This window comes from Chlorocebus sabaeus, chromosome 20 (genome assembly GCF_047675955.1).
Source record: "Chlorocebus sabaeus isolate Y175 chromosome 20, mChlSab1.0.hap1, whole genome shotgun sequence".
Lineage (NCBI taxonomy): Eukaryota > Metazoa > Chordata > Mammalia > Primates > Cercopithecidae > Chlorocebus > Chlorocebus sabaeus.
The window spans coordinates 118,153,197-118,170,800 of NC_132923.1; the positions used below are offsets into that span (position 1 = coordinate 118,153,197).

The window sequence follows — 17,604 nt, forward strand, 5'->3', positions numbered from 1 at the left end:
GATTTCTTGCCAAAGGGATTTGGGAGCTAATGGCAAAAAGCTGGGCCCCAGGCCATGAGCTCCTCAGATGGCATTGGCCTAAGAAGCTCCCATGCTTGGAGTTTATCCTTCCAGAAACTGGCAGGCACTTTACATGGGCCAGGAAACTCATAGGTCTGTGATTTGGAGGAGAGTAAAAGGTCAGGCCTTTTGCAAACAGGGCAAGCACATTCTAGCTCTGTCTGGCTGAAACCCTGGGCAGATGTGTGCAGGGGGAGGGGTGACTGAGCGGGAGGACCCAGGTCCCCCAGTCTGAAGGTTCCCAGGACAGCCTGGGACAGGAGTTGACCACAGAGGTGTCCTGGAGCTCTTGTCGCTGGGTCAGGACTGCCTGGAGCTGTCTAAGCGTGGCCTGGGGTCTGCAGGCATTGGCCAGGTCACTCTGTCTGCACTGGGTGTGTGTGCAGGTGCCAACTGACAGCAGCACCCACCGCCCAGCTCCCTGGTTGTCTCTGTAACTGCCTAGAGCCTGCCCTTACCTGCAGCTCCCCGGGCGTCCGAGGCCGCATGGCAGCTGGGATTTTTCCAGGCAGTGAGGCTCCGGCATTCTGATAAGGCCCTGGGTAGATACTGCTAATTTTCATTTCCCACATTGCCTCGCCGACCTGGCTGGAGGTTCTGGCCATGTGCTGATCACTGTGGCACCAGACATTTGGGGTACTGGGGCGTGTGAGGGCAGGATCTATGTTTGCTGGGACATAGCGCTGACGGGGCTCTGCAGTCCACTGGGGCCCAGGTTGCAGCCACCTTCTCAGCCCCTAAGCATCACAGGCCAATCTCAGGTAGGGTCAGAATACACAGTGACTGTGCCAAGGTTTAACGTGAAGGAGAATGGTCACTTTCTACTCAAGCCTAGACCAGCACTGGCTAATAGAATTTCCTCCAGTGATGGCAGAAATGTGCCAGATCTGCATTGTCTGTTCCAGCGGCCACGAGCCACGTGTGGTTGTCCAGCATGTGAAATGTGGCTCGTGGCTACTGTTTTAGACAGGAAAGCTCCAATAACTCACCAGAAGATGGATAGGTAGCAAAAGTGTTAGCTGTTGTGATATAAACTCTCTTGCCAGCCCTGGGAAGGAAAGAAGTCAAATTTCTCCCTGCTCCGTTGGTCGTGCTGGCATTCACCACTGCCAGGCATTAGGTTTTGAAGGGAAGATGAGGGTTAAAGAAAGACACACACACACAGAGAGGGCGGCTGAGGCAGCAACACCGTATATTGCAGAAACCTGAGGAAGTGGGGGACCAGCTTAATGCCAGGGCCCACTGCTGCTTCCAGGCTGGGGTACTCATCGGTATGCGTGGACGGGTCTGGGCAGTATGGCTTACTGCCTGGCAGGATATTGATAAGATGTTGTTATGATCAGGCGGTTTGGCCCCCTCCAGTGGGATGTCATCGTGGTGTTCCTTATACCTTTACCCAGCAAGATATGATAGGGATGTTTCTTTTTTCTTCCTTTTTTTTTGAGACAGTCTTGCTCTGTCGCCCAGGCTGGAGTGCAGTGGCGAGATCTTGGCTCACTGTAAGCTCTGCCTCCCGGGTTCATGCCGTTCTCCTGCCTCAGCCTCCCAAGTAGCTGGGACTACAGGCGCTCGCCACCTCGCCCGGCTAATTTTTTGTATTTTTAGTAGAGACGGGGTTTCACCGTGTTAGCCAGGATGGTCTCAATCTCCTGACCTTGTGATCCGCCCGCCTCGGCCTCCCAAAATGCTGGGATTGCAGGCGTGAGCCACCGCGCCCGGCTGATAGGGAAGTTTCTTTAGGTGGGCCTTTGTCCGCCTTGCGGTCACAGGTGGCTGAGCCGGATGTTTCTCATGACCTGAGCTCCCATGAAATGTTTTACTTGGACCAAGGTCTGAAAAATAGTGGGGAGCTTACAAAATGGTGCGGTTTGAACCAACACCAGGTTCTGTTTATAAATGTTTGTTGAGGATCTTCCTATTTAGATTAGTAAATCTGGGGCTTAGGAAGCAATTGCTCTGTCCATAATGGCTTCGGGGCAGGGCAGAAGTCCCAAGCATTTCACAACACCGGTGCGTTCTTTTTGACCTCACCTGGTCATGTTGCCCGTGGTCATAGCCTCATGCTGGACCAAAGAATTTTCATCCATGATCCCCTTTGGTTCTCCTGTCCATGCTAAGAGACAGGGAGGGCAGCCCGCATTTCCTAGATGAGGAGACTTAGGGGAGGAAGCGAGCTTACCTGGGGCCTCACAGCTAGTAGGTGGCAGAGCCAGGATTCGAACCGATGTCTCCCTGACCACAAAGGTCCGTGCTTTCCTGGAAAGACCCTGTGGTGTATGCCTTTCTCCTGGACGGTGAGCCTTTCGGAGAAGGAGCCATGTCTTACTCATCGTATAGTGGGTACACCAGCACCCTTAATAGGGAGCAACCTGTGGCCTGGGCACTGGGGAGGGCTTCATGGGAGCAGGCCAGGGACAGCAGGCGTGTCCAGGACTTTCCTGGAAAACCAGCTCTGAGCCCGGCCCTCTCCATCCTTACCTGGCACCTCCCTCCTGGACAGGGACCTCACTTCTCTCTCCTTTCAGCCTTTTAACCATGGACACAAGGTGGCCAAGTTCTGTTATGCAGACAAGGTGAGTGAGCCCTTGCTGCTGGTGACCGGGAGGTTAGGGTTGCTGCCTCTGCCCTGCCCTGCCAACTGCTGATATGGGGGTGGGCATCAGTTGCTGTGTCCTTCTTTGGCCATGGTAGATAGGTGGGCAGGGGGTGGCTGGCACTGAGGGAGTCCCTGCGTGATGTCTTTGACTGGGCCAGGCATGCAAAGGTTAACTTGAGCCAAATGCAAGCTGCCTCAGCCAGAGCCGAGACGTTCCCTGACATGCCCGTGGTGGGGCAGATCTTGGACTGGGGAGGAGGTGGATTCTGGAAGGCTGAGTCAGGGCAATTGGAGACACCATCGATGGAAAGCCAGGCCGAGAATTGGCACTGGAAAGGGCCAGCAGGAGGGGCTGGGGTGACTGGGGGTCCGGGAGCTGGCATTGTGTGGCGATGAGGGCAGTTGGGGTCTGGAGGCCAGCAGCAGAGCCATGTCTCAGGCTCCAGTTGACCTCAAGTTTCTGGATGGTGGGTTCAGGGCCACCAGGTCCCAAGAATAAGGTGAGGTTTTGATTAGACCAGAGAGAAAGTGGAGCCAGTTTAACAGCTGTGGGACTCAGCGCCAAGGCCTTAGAGAGCTGACCAACCTGGCCGGGCCCTTCAGGCTTCAGACTGGCAACCGCTACAGGCTCTGACGGGACGCTGTTGGCAGTTGTGATGGCAGGGGGCTGAGGGACCAGGCAGACAGGCATTGTCCCTGCATGGAAGAGAGTGGCCTTCCAGCTCTCTCCTCCCTCGCTCACTCCCCAGGGCCCTTCCCGCTGCAGGCGGCAGTTCCCAACCTCTCCCTCTCCCTTTAGAGCCTGCTCAACAAAGCCATCGAGGCTGCCCTGGCTGCCCGGAAAGAGTGGGACCTGAAGCCCATTGCAGACCGGGCCCAGATCTTCCTGAAGGCGGCAGACATGCTGAGTGGGCCGCACAGGGCTGAGATCCTCGCCAAGACCATGGTGGGACAGGTGAGGTGCTGGTGGGTCCGGGTGGGTGGAGCGGGGTGGGCTGGGAGTCAGCCGTGCCCCACCCATGGCAGCAGACATCAGCTGAAGCGCTTCTGGGTCTCAAGCCCTTGTGGGGACCCAGAGATGTCCTCAAGGGACAAGGCCTAGGAGCTGGGATGGATGATCACAAATTATTGTGCAGAGCCCGTGTGTCCTGCCTCGGAAATGTCCCCTGTCCTCCATCCCTCTGCCCTCGCTCCTAGGCTTCGTCATGCTTTGCCTGGACTGGTGGTGGCCTGCACTGTCTCCCTGCCTCCCAGCTTGGCAGCCCCTCGCCGCCCTCACAGTGGTCTTTCCAACACCTCCAGGATGTCACTCCTGGCTTACGACCCACCCAGACCTCTCCACCGCTGAGAGGCAAGTCCCAAGACCTGAGCCCCATATCCAGGGCCCTTCTGCCCACCTCTGTCCAGCTCGCCCGCTATCCTGCCCTTCCCTGCCAAGCGGTCCCACCCATGGTGTAGCCATCTGGGACTTAGCAGGACTCCCTGGTCACGGCAGACATCCTCTCTGCCTCTGCCCACTGTGTCCTCCTGCCTGGAATGCTTGCTGTCTGTTCCGTGCTCAGTGAACTCTTACCTCCTGGTCCAGCCTGGATGTCACCCCCTCCGTGAGGCTTCTTGAGTCTTCTCCAGCCGAAAGGACTATTCCTGCCTGTTTCCCCAGAGCATGTTGTTCCTGCATCAGTTACAGCTCAGATTGCACTGGAGTAGATTGAGTTCCTAGGTACTGCCCCTTTACAAGCTTTTTGGACATAGTAAACATGTCTTGACATTCTCAGTCTTTTTCTTGTCTTTGCATGATACCTTTCAGGAGGCATAGCAAGCCCCTGATCAATGGTTTTCTCTGCACAGAGCTGGCACGACAGCTTCTCACCCTGCTAAATGCAAGTTGAGTGAGGAGTGTCTCTAGCAGGCAGAGTGTGCGGGGGACAGGAGCCGAGGGAGAAAGGGTTATTTCACCACCTCCAGGACCTGAGCCCTATGCTGCCAACTAACCTGGGTTCCTGAAGGGTAAATTGCAGGAGCCGGAACCCAGGCTGCTTTCTGGATCAGGCATTTGCCACCGCCTGCTCCCTGGGCCTCATGGTGAGCACCCCCTCTGCTGCACAGAGCTGGTATGGCAGCCCCTCATCCTGCTGAATGCCTTCTTAGATTGGCTCAGCAGCCCTCTGGGGTGGGTGTCCGGCTCTGCGTGTTCCCGGTGAGCCGCACATTGCTGGGAAGCCGCACATTGCAGTCTAGGATCAGTTTAGGCTCTCTCTGTATTTGGCCTAAGACTCAGGAACTTCTAGGAAGCCAGGTACACATCTTAGCTCAGCTTCCTGGGCTGTGTGTCTCTAATAGGTCATGCACCTGCCAGTGACCTTGGGTGCCAAGAGGGGGCCACGTCAATCTGGAAAAGCCCTGTTCTTGGCTGTACACGATTTTTTTCCCTGCAGCTCACATTTGCTGTTAGTAACAATGGACGGTTTAAGGGAATCACAGTCACTCTCCTCTTGGTTTTTGGCCCAAACTAACCAGCAAGGCCGAACATCATTCCTGGAGAAGGAACCATCCGCCTCCCACACACTGAGTCTCTGTCCTGGTTTTCCAGTGGCCAGTCTCCGGCTCATGCTAGTCTGCCCTTCTGTCTGGAAGGCTCTGATCCTGAATTTGGTCTGAGGCTTGACCATAGATCCTTTGCCATCCTCCACCATTCAGAGTTGCTATGAAACGAAGACAGTGCATGGGAAGTACCTGGCCTGCTGCAGAGGATCAGTCAATTCTGCTGATCCCCGTCCAGCCCAGAGGGCCGGCTGCAGGAGGTGCTGGCTCAAGGGCTTGAGAATCCTTTCCCTGTCAGCCTCCGGGATGGGACCTGGTCAGCCCTCCAAATGTTTCCTGGTCCCTGCTGGGGCCTGGCTCAGTGCTCGCGTTGGGCACAGGGTCAGATGTGAGAAGAGGATGGACAGGAGGCTGTTAGCTGTTCCTGACCCCTGGCCCTCTGCCTTGCAGGGTAAGACCGTGATCCAAGCGGAGATTGACGCTGCAGCGGAACTCATTGACTTCTTCCGGTTCAATGCCAAGTATGCGGTGGAACTGGAGGGGCAGCAGCCCATCAGCGTCCCCCCGAGCACCAACAGCACGGTGTACCGGGGTCTGGAGGTACCTGCAGGAGGCAGTGGGCGGACACGCGGGGCAGCCCAACGCCGTGGGCTTGGGCTCACTGCTGCCTCCTTCCCCAGGGCTTCGTGGCGGCCATCTCGCCCTTTAACTTCACTGCAATAGGCGGCAACCTGGCAGGGGCACCAGCCCTGATGGTGAGATGTGGGCAGAGCTGGGACAGCGGCAGCTGGTTGTCCTCCTGGTCCCAACAGACAGACAGAGACCACCCTGAGCCCCTTGAGTCTCAGCCTAGTCACGGGGAGAGGCACAGAAGGTGGAGGCCGCTTGGGGCTGTGGGTAGCCTTTGGGACCAGAGACCCAGTTTGAATCCCAGCATCGTCCCTCTCTACCTGGGAGACCCTGGCAGTCCCCCAATTTCTCTGAGGCACAATTTCCTCATCTGCAAAGTGGAAATAATAGGAAAGCCTCCGTGACTGGGTTGTGAGACTCAAATGAGACACATCCAGCAGCAGGCAGGGCTGGCCCGGAGCTGGCTGAGTGCTGGCGGCTCTGTTGATGACAATTACCGCTGACCTTCGGTGCTCACCACGTGCCTGCTGCTGTCAAGCACGGCATGGAGATGATCTCATTTCATCCTCTCAGCAGCTCCGAGAGGGAGTTGTGACTCTGCCTCTTTGCCAGATGACAAAACTGAGACACGCAGCCGTGACTTACTTGGCAAGACTGAGTGACTAGTAAATAAATGATGGAGCAGAGAAGGATTTGGATGTAGAGTCTCTCTCGGGGTTGATGGTATTCAAGTCACTCCTCTGCCATTATCGGAATGAGGGTGGCTGTTACTGGATGAAGTCCCTGGCCTATGGAGGAGACTCAGCCCAGCTCCCAGACAGCCTGGGCGGGAGAGGTCCACATAGTCATCGGGAACCCCGAGCCCCAGACAGGGGCGCTGGATGCTGATGCCAGGGTGTGTACTGGGGACATCCTCATGCATCTGTGCAAGACAAACACGGTGCATGGCCAGGCATCCACGTGCCTGGCTGCTGCACATGCCTGGCCCAGGATGTGTGCTGAGAGAGCCCGTGTACACTTGCCCTGCCGCGCCCAGTGAGCACTCAGTGACTAGCACAAAGAACAGACCTGCCCAGGTGATGGCAGGACTGGTTGGTGCAGGCTGCTGGGGAAAGGGAGCCTTGGCCAGAGCATGGGGTAGATCGGGCCGTGCCATGGCCTCCTTGGCAGGGACTTTTGGAGACGGGGCCAGACGCCTTGGAGGAGTGGGGTCCGGTATGGGATGTCCTGGTTGGCACAGGGTCTGGTGGTTCCAGGTGAGGGACGACCATGCTGTAGGGTGGGGGTGGGGGTTGGGGGCTGGTGGCACCATCCTCATGCATCACCAGAACACCTCCCGTGCAGGGCAACGTGGTCCTGTGGAAGCCCAGTGACACCGCCATGCTGGCCAGCTATGCCGTCTACCGCGTCCTCCGGGAGGCCGGCCTGCCCCCCAACATCATCCAGTTTGTGCCAGCGGATGGGCCTCTATTTGGGGACACTGTCACCAGCTCAGAGCACCTCTGTGGCATCAACTTCACAGGCAGTGTGTCGTAAGTCCCTGGGGATGGTGTAGGCTGGGGTGGCTAGGGGGCGTTCACAGGCAACCCTGGTCACTTGCTGTCTGGGAACCCAGGGTCATACACTGACCCTACTCCTTTACTTGCTGTGTGGCTGTGAGTGAGCCACTTCACCTCTGTGCGCTTCCGTTTCTTCATCTGTACACGGAGTGATTATCCTTAATTTGCAGAGTCATTGCAAGGATTAAACGTGTTAATGAACAGGAAAGAGCTTCGCAGGCTGGAAGTGCACCCTACGGCTGTGGGTGATATTGAGTTCAGTGCTACCTCTGCTACTGGGGAGGACACAGGGGAGCACAGAATGAATTGGAGGAGTCAGGAAGGCTTCTTGAGGAGGTGGCATCTAAGCAGAGGAGTTGGCCAGGCAGAGGGGAAGAGGCAGGAGAAGAATATATATGGTGGGAGAGGGAACAGCACATACGATGTCGTCAAGGCGAAAACGTGTGTTCTGGGGCATGGCCGGATCCTGTGTGGCTGGAGTGTGGAGTTTGGGGGCGACAGGGCAAGAGAGTGAGGGCGGGGCATGGTTCGAGTTGAGGTAGGGAAGGCAAGCCACTACCTGATCTCGACCGTGCATGCACTCACTGGCTGAGCAGGTAATTTGGAGCTCACACTAAGGCCCAGTGATGAGCACACACCAGGGACAAGGTCCCAACTCTCAGGTTGGAGGTGGCAGCCGGGGGTGGTTAGTCCAGTGACCATAAGATACTTAGGAGTCTGCAAAGGTGTCTGGCCTTTATCCTGAAGGTGATGGGAGCCATGGAAGGTATCAAGCAGGGAGAGTGGCTGAGTCAGAGTTCTGTGTCAGCAGAGATTGCAAATCATGGCCCCCAAATTGTTTCTGGCAAGAGGCTCTACTTTTTTTGACTCCTAACAGTGATGGCCCGAGTTTGTATAATTGGGACAATTTCACAGATAAATCCAAATCTTGGCCTGTCTTGGTGCCCTGGATCTGGGTGCTCTGATCTTGCATTTCCTGGTGGCACCACTGGCTGGAGGAGTGGGTGCGCTGTGGCTCTCTGCATACCTGATCCACCCTGTTTCCTTTCCCTGCTGACTCCTCTGGGTCCCTGTGTTTGCACCCTCATCCTCAATGATCTCTCTGTGGCCTGACGCAGGAGACTAGCCAGGAGCTGTCGACCTCCGGCGGGGGGCGGGGGGGCTTGAACCAGGGGAGAGACGGGGGATGTGGAGAAGGGGGCAGGTTCAGGTGAGTAGGATGCAGGGAAGCACAGGGGCCATCACCTGTCCTGGAGTTGGGGTTGGGGTTGGGGTGGGTGTGGGTGTGGGGATGAGGGGGGTAATCAGCGAGAATGTTCAAGATGGGCACCTGGGAGGGCGAGCGGGCTCGGGGGGAAGATGAATCTTGTGTTGGTCACTTCAGGTGTTATCTGAGTGGACATGCCTGGAGGCAGCCAGAGACCTGGGTCTGCAGCTCGGGGTCCTTCTTACCTCCTCTTCCAGGCCCCAAGCTCTGCCACCCCCTTCCCTGCAGCTTTGCCGGGGGTGGGGGTGGGTGGTGGCAGCGTTAGAACTGCTGAGAAGGGCCGTTTTCCAAAAGACTTGCTCCGCCAGCCATGGGCCCCGGGCTCCCCGCCTATCAGCGGGCGGAGCGGGCCTGGCCCCCATTCTCCACGCTCTGATGAGCAGCGGGCTTAAAGGTGGGAAGGCCATAAATTAGTATTAGCTACTGTGTCGCTGGCTCCCGGGTGATTAGCATTTTTATTGTTTTGTGGTGCTGAGGTTGGTCACACTTGGAGCCTGGGGAGGAGGCGAGGCCCTCCAGGGTGGCAGCTTCGGGTGGGGCCTGAGCTCCCTCTCCCAGGACTCTGCTTGATTTGGCCTTTCAGTCCTGGGCTCTGGGCTTGGCGGGGATCCTTCACAGACCACAGCGGGATCTGTCCCCTTCGAGGTACCTGCAGTGTGCCCAGCATGTCTTAAGCACTTACCTTACACTTGCACTCATCACTAAACAACCCTGCCAGGTCAGGATTGTTCTCCCTGCTTCCCAGATGAGGTGCAGAATTCGAGGCTCAGAGAGGTTAAGTAATGAACCCAGGATCACACAGTGCTGAGTGTCCTCCTGGCTGCAGAACGTGGACCTCCTCTGCACCATCTTGCTGCCTAGCCCCCTGTTGCCCCTTCCCTGTAGTCTTGGAATGCAGCCTGTTCCCAGCTGCCATCCCCGACTTGGCTCCCACCTCCTGCTCCCACCTCCCACTGTGGGCTGCTCCCCACAGTGTTCCTCCCTGGGCTTTTCTGCCCCCTTCCTCTGGCCTGGCTCCCTGATCCCCACCCTTTCTCCTGTGGTTCCAGCACCTTCAAACACCTGTGGAAGCAGGTAGCCCAGAACCTGGACCGGTTCCGCACCTTCCCACGCCTGGCTGGAGGTAAGGCCTGCCTCACCTCCTCCTCCCCTGTGGCCCCAAGGACCCCTCCCCTGGCCATTATGAAAGAGGAGGGAGGTAGAGGGGATCCAGCCTCGAGTCAGGTGGATGAACCATTTCAGGCACCAGCACTGCCCAATGGAACTTTTTGTGATGAGGGATGCGTCCAGGACCTTCACTCTCCAATATGCAGCCACCAGCCACACGAGGCCATGGAGCCCTTGAAGGGTGGCCTGTGTGACTGAGGAACTGCATATCTAGTTTTCTTTCATTTTAATTAAGTTAAATCTTAGTAGCCACTCGTGGCTGGTGGCTGCTGTGTCAGGCAGTGCAGCTCTAAGCTGAGGCAAGTGCAAATGCAGATACCAGAAGTGGGAATGAACTTGTATTTGAAGAAACAAAGCAAGGCCCCTGAGTAGGGAGGGAGGAAGGCTGGCAGGAGAATACGGGCTGAGAAGTAGTCGTGGCTGGACCTTGTTGGCATATTAAAATTTTCCCACAAAGAAACCGTTTCATGGTCAAGGAAATTTGGCATGTGTGGTATTAAAGCAAAATGGGCTCCTCCCGTGCAGAACTTCTCAGAGCCTTGATTGCTCTAATATGCATGGCACATCTTCAAGGGCAAGGTCTGCCATGCAGTGTTTCCCACACTCACTGGGCCATGGAACCCCGTTTCTGCAAAGACCCCATGGACCAAGTGTTTTGTGGAGCACATTTTGGGAATGTGCTGAGACATAGAGGGAGGAAGAGCTGCAGCTAGCACGTGACCAGCAGAGCTGGGACAGGTGGTTCAGCATGTTTCTCTGGGGTGAAGTAGGGCCCACCGGGGAGTCTGGACCCTGTTCCTGGACTAGTGGGAGCTCAGATGGGGATGTCAGGGAAGGTGAACGTTCCTCAGGGTCAGCTGTGTGGCTTTCTGCTCTCAGAGCCTCCTTCCCTGCCTCCCTGAGAGAGGCGATTGGCTACCACTTTCCAACTTGGAGCAGGTGACTTCGTCTCTCTGTGCCTCAGTTTTCTTGGCTTGAAATTGGGGATTGTAATGGGAGGTTGTTGCGAGGCTTCGGTCGGATCAAGCGTAGAGTACTTCGTCCAGAGTTGGGCAGCTGTTAAGTGCTTCCAGCTGCTATTAGCTGCTGCTTCCCACGTGGGGAGGAAACTGAGGCCAGGAGGGTGAAGTGACCTGCCTGAAGCTCCCTCCCACTGGGGAAATGGGGGAGTGGTTTCCAGCATGGGTGAGGAGGAGGGGCCCAGCCCTGGCAGCCGACATGGGGTGGGCTCCCCTGTCCCTCGTGGACAAGGGCTCAGGAGAACCTCACAAAAAGCTGTGCCCACTTCTGGGAATGGACTGGCTTTCGGGGGCCTTGGGTTCTCATCTGTCGTCTGCCGTTGTGTTGGGTAGTTTCAGTCTTCCCATTGGTGTAATGGGGCTGTTGGACCTGATCACCTCTGATGCCCTTCACCCCTCCCTGGGCCTCAGTTTCCTCGTCTGTGGAGTGGGAGAATAGGCCTGGCCCTCTGGGATGTTGGCCAGCGCTCACTCTGAGCCTGCTCCTGCTCTGGTCTGCTCTGTGCTCGTGTTGGTCCCGGGCCATAGATGGCATAGGTGGTGCTTTGGGTCCCTAGGCAGCTGGGGGAGCTGGCTCCCCTGGTCATTTCCCCATCTCCGGCCCCTGTAGAGTGCGGCGGAAAGAACTTCCACTTTGTGCACTGCTCGGCCGACGTGGACAGTGTGGTGAGCGGGACCCTGCGCTCAGCCTTCGAGTACGGCGGCCAGAAGTGTTCCGCCTGCTCGCGTCTCTACGTGCCACACTCACTGTGGCCGCAGATCAAAGGGCGGCTGCTGGAGGAGCACGGTCGGATCAAAGTGGGCGACGTGAGTGGCACTGTCACCCCTGCCGCGGCCCAGCGGGGGGCTGATGGGATTGGGTCCCCGGGAGGCTCCTCTGCAGCCAGGGCTGGGGTGTGTGGGGAGGGGGCTCCCTTTGTCTCGGCCTGCAGCGGCTCATCTCTTCTGGCACCTCCCATGCCTCCAGCCTGCAGAGGATTTTGGGACCTTCTTCTCTGCAGTGATTGATGCCAAGGTACGGGGTGGGAAGTGGGCATTCCTGGGGCGAGGGGGGGGCAAGCCCTGGAGTGGGTGGGAGAGGGAGGAAGAGATATGGGGGACCCTGACCCAGGGCATGACCCAGCCCCACTGCTTTGATCAAGGCAGCTCAGCAGCCGCACATACACCTCCAGTTTCAGAAAGGGTAGAATCAGCCGTAGCCAAGAAGAGCTCATCTCGTGGCCACCCTGGAACCAGGCTCAGCGAGCTCCTAATAGCATTTGCATGTGTGCATGTACACATGTGCTCATGAATGTGTTCATATAGGGCTCTGTGTGGCTACACATGTAGGTCTTTTTGCACATCCATTTGCACATAAGCACACACATGCGTATGTCAGTAAGTCCAGCCACACGCATGTACATGTAGAAGGCATACAGATCCTTTTATGCTTCAAGAGATATGTGACCATGCATATGCCTATATATGCATTGATTGATGTGTGTCTGTTTATATGGGAGTGCCCCTGTAGTACTAACACACGTACACATGCGTGTGTACACACACAGAGTGCGTGTCCGTCCTTGTCTCTGCTGTGGCTCAGCCAGACCCTGGCTTTTGCCCTTGGTGTCCCCCACCACTGCCCCTATTTCAGGAGTTGGGCCCTTCAGGTGCAGGTTTTTCGGGGTGAGTGTGCTGTGGGGGCTACCGCAGGGATGACTTCCCAGCCTCTTTGACCTCCCTCCCTGCCCACCCCAGTCCTTTGCCCGTATCAAGAAGTGGCTGGAGCACGCGCGCTCCTCGCCCAGCCTCACCATCCTGGCCGGGGGCAAGTGTGATGACTCCGTGGGCTACTTTGTGGAACCCTGCATCGTGGAAAGCAAGGACCCTCAGGAGCCCATCATGAAGGAGGTGACTGGGGCGGGCAGCCTGGGGTCCAGAGGAGGACAGTCCTACCGGAGCACAGCACACACACAGTTCTCCTGGAGACATTCTCCTGTTTCACAGATGAGGCCCTAAAGGGAGACCCTAAAAGGGAATGCCTCCTACCAGGAGAGGGGGGAACCAGGTTTTGAGCTCAGGCTGCCTGACTCCAAATCCAGGGCTGTGTCCGTGGCCCTGGCGGGGTCTGAGCACTTCCACGGCCCACAGCAGCCACGGCCACCGCAGTTATAATGGCTGACATTGATAGACTTACTGTGGGACCAGCCATGGCTGTGCACTTGGCTGAGATGAGGTGGTTGTTACTGTTCCCATTTTACAGATGAGAAACTGAGGTCAAGGCACTTGCCCAAGTTGGCAGTGCAGGGCTGGAGTCTGCCTGAGAAGATCTTCCCCCAGCCCCTTGGTGGCAGAGGGAACCATGAACCCTTCTGGAGGGAATGGTATCTCTGGGCAACTTTCATGCCAGCTACTGCTGGAAGCTTCTGGGACCTGGACCCTTTGTTCTCCGGGTGTGGGTTTGGCAGGGAGAGCCAGGAAATGTTTGCATCTTTTGCCGGCTTGCAGTGGGATGGACAGGGCAGGGAGCTGGGCACGTTGCTGTCCTGGAGGGAACCCAGGAGGAGGTGGCACCTGACCCTTCTTGCAGACACTGAAGTGTAGACTGAGGCCCAGAGACTGGGGAGAGGGGATTCAGAGCAGGGGCACTGGGAGGGCTCAGGGCCCTGGCCCCGTGGAGGGCCTGACGCTGGGGCTTCTTTCCTAGGAGATCTTCGGGCCTGTACTGACTGTGTACGTCTACCCGGATGACAAGTACAAGGAGACGCTGCAGTTGGTTGACAACACTACCAGTTATGGCCTCACGGGGGCAGTGTTCTCCCAGGATAAGTGAGTGGCCAGGCTGCAGCCCTGGTGCTGTGCTCTGGGTGTCCTGTCCCTGTCGGCCCTCACCCCATCCCCACCTCCTGGACATGGCTCCCAGTAATAATGCCGCCACTACCTTCTCTCTGTCCCCTCCCCTCAGCCCAGGCAGGCAGCCAGGGGTCCCCACATAGGCCCACAGCATCAGGCTCTTTGTTGCCAGTACTGGTGGTGCCAGTGCCAGGGTGCTACTGGGGACCAGTGAATCTGAACCTCTAGGGGCAGGGCCGGGAATTGGTGCCTTTGACCGGCTCTGCAGGATCTGGTGGGGCTACACTGAGCGAGGCGATTGTCCCATGCTGCAGAGCAGGGCAGGCCAGGGGCTGCAGAGGCAGGATTCGAACCTGGGTCCCATAAGGCTAAACTTGAGGCTTCGCCTCTTCTTTCCTCCATGGCACTGGTTGCCCCCATGTCTGCCTCTGTGAGCGAGTGGAGGTGAGCTTGGAGAGGGAGGAAGGGTGGGGGCCTGGGAGCTGGAGGACCCCCTGCTCCTGAGGGACAGGAACATTGGACCAGGACAGGCCACTCCCTTGAACTTCATGGTAGCCCTGCAACGAGGCGTGCCAAGCCCCTCCCCAGAGGAGGAAGCTGGGTTCAGAGACTGGGTAACCTGACCGAAGGCCCACAGCCAACAGCTGGCCAGCATCCCTCATCCCTGACTCGGCCTCGTGCTGAGCCTGGAAAGCCAGTGTGGGCTGCAGCAGGGGTGTTGAGGCTGGAGCTGGGGCTGGAGGGGAGATGAGCTGGTTGCTCTGTCACCACTGCCCTGCTTTGTAGGGACGTCGTGCAGGAGGCCACAAAGGTGCTGAGGAATGCTGCTGGCAACTTCTACATCAACGACAAGTCCACTGGCTCGGTGGTGGGCCAGCAGCCCTTCGGCGGGGCCCGAGCCTCTGGTGAGTGGGTCCCCCTTCCCACAGGGGAGCTGAGTTCCTGGTGGGAGACCCTCAGTGCTGTGTCTCGAGGGGCTTCAGAGTAACAGGAAGGATACCATTTACTGAGCGCTGATTGTGGGCCAAGCAAGTGCGCTAGCTCAGGGTCCTGTCAGCGCACTTGTGAGCAAAGGGTCTATTCTTCCCATTTTACAGAGGAGGAAACTGAGGCTCAAGACCACATGGCCCTGGTGGGGTTGTAACCTTGGCTCCAGCAACCGTGTTTTCTGCACCATAGCCAGTGTCCCTTAAGTTCAACCGGCTCTACTTCACAGTGGGAAACTGAGGCTCAGAAGGAGCACTGGCTTGCCAAAGGTGACTGCTCCTGACTGGCAGAGCCAGGGCTGAACCCTGGCGTGCTGGGGTTTCCCACACCAACCAGTTCTCCAGTTCTTGGTGGATGCTGGCTGGGCATCCTACAGTTTAACTTGATGCTAATTGCCTGGGGTTAGTGCAGACCCCACAGGTTAAGAACTCAGTCCCATAAGACTGACTCCCCAACTTCAGATGCCAATCGCAAGTACTGGGACCCCAGGTTAGCCACACCTTGTCTGACTTGGTGACACATCAGAAGTTCCCACTTCAGTGTCGATACTTTTTTAGAATGGCTCACGGAACCCACGGGAAGCTTACTTACTATTACCCATGTATTCGGAACCCACAGGAAGCATACTTACTATTACCCATGTATTGCAGAGGGGATTTTAAAGGATACAGATGAACAGCCAGACGCGCAGACACATAGGGCAAAGACTGGAAGTGTCCCCAGCATGGGCACCTCCGTTACTCTGGAGTTCCGGCTGTGCCACCCCCTTGGCATGTGGATGTGTTCACCAATCTGGAAGCTCTCCTGGCCCTGTCCTTTGAGGTTTTTATGGAGGCTTCATTACACAGGCACGATTGAGTCAATCATTGGCCATCGGGGTCGACTCAACCTCCAACCCCTCTGCCCTCCCTGGGCGGAAGGTTCCAAACCTCTAATCACAGGGTTGGTTCCTTTGCCAATCAGCGCCATCCTGCAAGAGCCCTCATTAGCATAAACTCATGTGTGATTAGAAGGGGCTTGTTATGAATAACCCCCGTCACTCAGGAAATTCCAAGAGCTTTAGGAGCTCTGGCTAGGAACCAGGGATGAAGGCTAGACATGTACTTTTTATGGCACCCCACGACCATGCCAGGTCCCTGCCTCTCAGTCCAGTGCCCTCTCCATGCTGCACCCTGCCTCTTAGACATGCTAACATCCCAGCAAGGATGCAAGGCTGGGTGCGATGTGGAGAGAACAACGGAGGCTTCCCCACAGACTGGAGACTGGAGACAGGGGCTCCTGTCCATCCCTCTGGCTCTTCTGCATGCCCCAAGCTTGGCAGCAGGCCCGCTGCTATCTGCCCGCGCCGCTGGCCCATTGATTCCATCATCTCCTCCCTTCCCCTTCTGCCCAGGCTGTTGTGTCTTTTCAGAGAAAAACAGAAGTGTCTTTTCTGCAGGAACCAATGACAAGCCAGGGGGCCCACACTACATCCTCCGCTGGACGTCGCCCCAGGTCATCAAGGAGACACATAAGCCCCTGGGGGACTGGAGCTACGCGTACATGCAGTGAGCCCTGCTCGGACTCCACCGTCCTGCTGTCTGTCCGTCCAGGCAGCCGACCTCACTGCACAGACCCCGCTCCAGCCCCTCCACTCCTTCTTCATGCACAGCTGCCTTTCTAGAATCCAGGCTTGACCTCCTTCCTACCACCGTATTCTGGCCTCTCCCACGCCTCAGGCTCTGGTTTGAGACCGTGCTAGGGAGAAACAGGGCCACTACCCCTTATCCCACTGGCCATGTGGGAGGTATGATGGTGGTGCCTGGCAGGTTCTCCCTCTCCCCTCCACTGGGCCCAGTGGCTCAGGGACCCGGGGGAAGGAGATGGAGCAGCTCTCGGGATTCTTTGGGGAAATGGAGACCATGCTGGGCCCCTTGGCAAACCTCACCACTCACAGAGGCTCCTGGCCTTGATCCCTGCCCCTCCAGGTGTCCAGGGTAAAGTGTAACTCAGGTTGACCTGTGGGGCACAGGGGGCACCAGCTGGCCTTACCCTCTCTGGTCTGGGCTGTCTACCTTCCTCACTGTATCTTTGCCCAGACCCACCTGGGCCAGTAGGCCCCTGTACCCAGCCATACACCTTAGATGCCGGCATGCCTTTCTCCAGGTGCCTGTGTTCGGCCAAGGCCCATGTGATTCCTGGTCTGTGCCACATGGCGGGGCTGGGGGGCCGCTGGAGGCCACCTGCCAAGGCGTGGGATGGGCCGTGATGCTGGAAAACCTTGGATGGGCCTTCGTCCTACGTCAGCCTTCCCTCGGATCCTCAGGCCCTACCTCTAGAGACCTCCACTCCTAGAGCCAGTCTCAGGGTCTGGGATTTCCCTGCAGGAGCTCAGCCACCACCATGCCATAGTGACACAGGCCGAGGCAGACATTGCCCCTCCCTTCTCCCACCCCCCAGAGGCCTGGCCTTGGGTTCCTCAGCCTGGGCTTAGGACGTTGCCTGTAGAATCCTCCTCCTCTGCGTGGGAGTGGCTCTGTGTGGACCAGTCCCTCACTGGCCCATTCTTTTTTTGACACAGCCAATCTGTGACCACGATTCCTTCTACAGATGCTCCTGCTTGGATTCTGAGTGGTCAGGGATCCATAAAGCATGACTTTCAAGGACGGTTTTTAGGGCACTGTGAAAGTGTTGGGACTTCCTCCAGGATGCCTGCATGGGACCCCCCCTGGAGCTGGTGTGGCCGTTCCCCAAGTGCCACCGGCTCATGGATGGGGGTGGGTGCCGGTGCCACCTGGGCTGGCTGTGGGTTCTGTGTCCTTCCAGGATCTGTGTCATTTCCCATGAGGGGCCAGGGCAGGTGGCTGGGGGGCACAGGCTGGAGTGTTCTCCATTCTACTGGTTCTACACTGTGAGGTGGCAATGGGATTTGCTCTGATGCCACCCAATAAAATACCTGTTACTTAA

The 17,604-nt window shown here is 57.3% G+C and overlaps 1 protein-coding gene across 3 annotated transcripts in view; it reads left to right on the top strand.

The window, feature by feature from the left end:
- The window catches only part of ALDH4A1 (aldehyde dehydrogenase 4 family member A1), a 31,743-nt gene extending 14,139 nt beyond the window's left edge, over window positions 1-17,604 (top strand). For 2 of the 3 annotated variants that reach the window (XM_007980283.3, XM_037988735.2), the window contains 12 exons: window positions 2,586-2,633; window positions 3,456-3,611; window positions 5,648-5,797; window positions 5,878-5,952; window positions 7,172-7,359; window positions 9,703-9,776; window positions 11,450-11,646; window positions 11,807-11,854; window positions 12,577-12,729; window positions 13,526-13,647; window positions 14,458-14,576; window positions 16,097-17,604. In XM_007980283.3, the coding sequence (XP_007978474.3) occupies window positions 2,586-2,633; window positions 3,456-3,611; window positions 5,648-5,797; window positions 5,878-5,952; window positions 7,172-7,359; window positions 9,703-9,776; window positions 11,450-11,646; window positions 11,807-11,854; window positions 12,577-12,729; window positions 13,526-13,647; window positions 14,458-14,576; window positions 16,097-16,209 (1,443 nt within the window). In that variant the 3' untranslated portion in view covers window positions 16,210-17,604. Of the gene's footprint in view, window positions 1-2,585; window positions 2,634-3,455; window positions 3,612-5,647; window positions 5,798-5,877; window positions 5,953-7,171; window positions 7,360-9,702; window positions 9,777-11,449; window positions 11,647-11,806; window positions 11,855-12,576; window positions 12,730-13,525; window positions 13,648-14,457; window positions 14,577-14,768; window positions 14,928-16,096 lie in introns of all 3 variants that reach the window. The other variant, XR_494486.3, reaches the window with a different exon arrangement.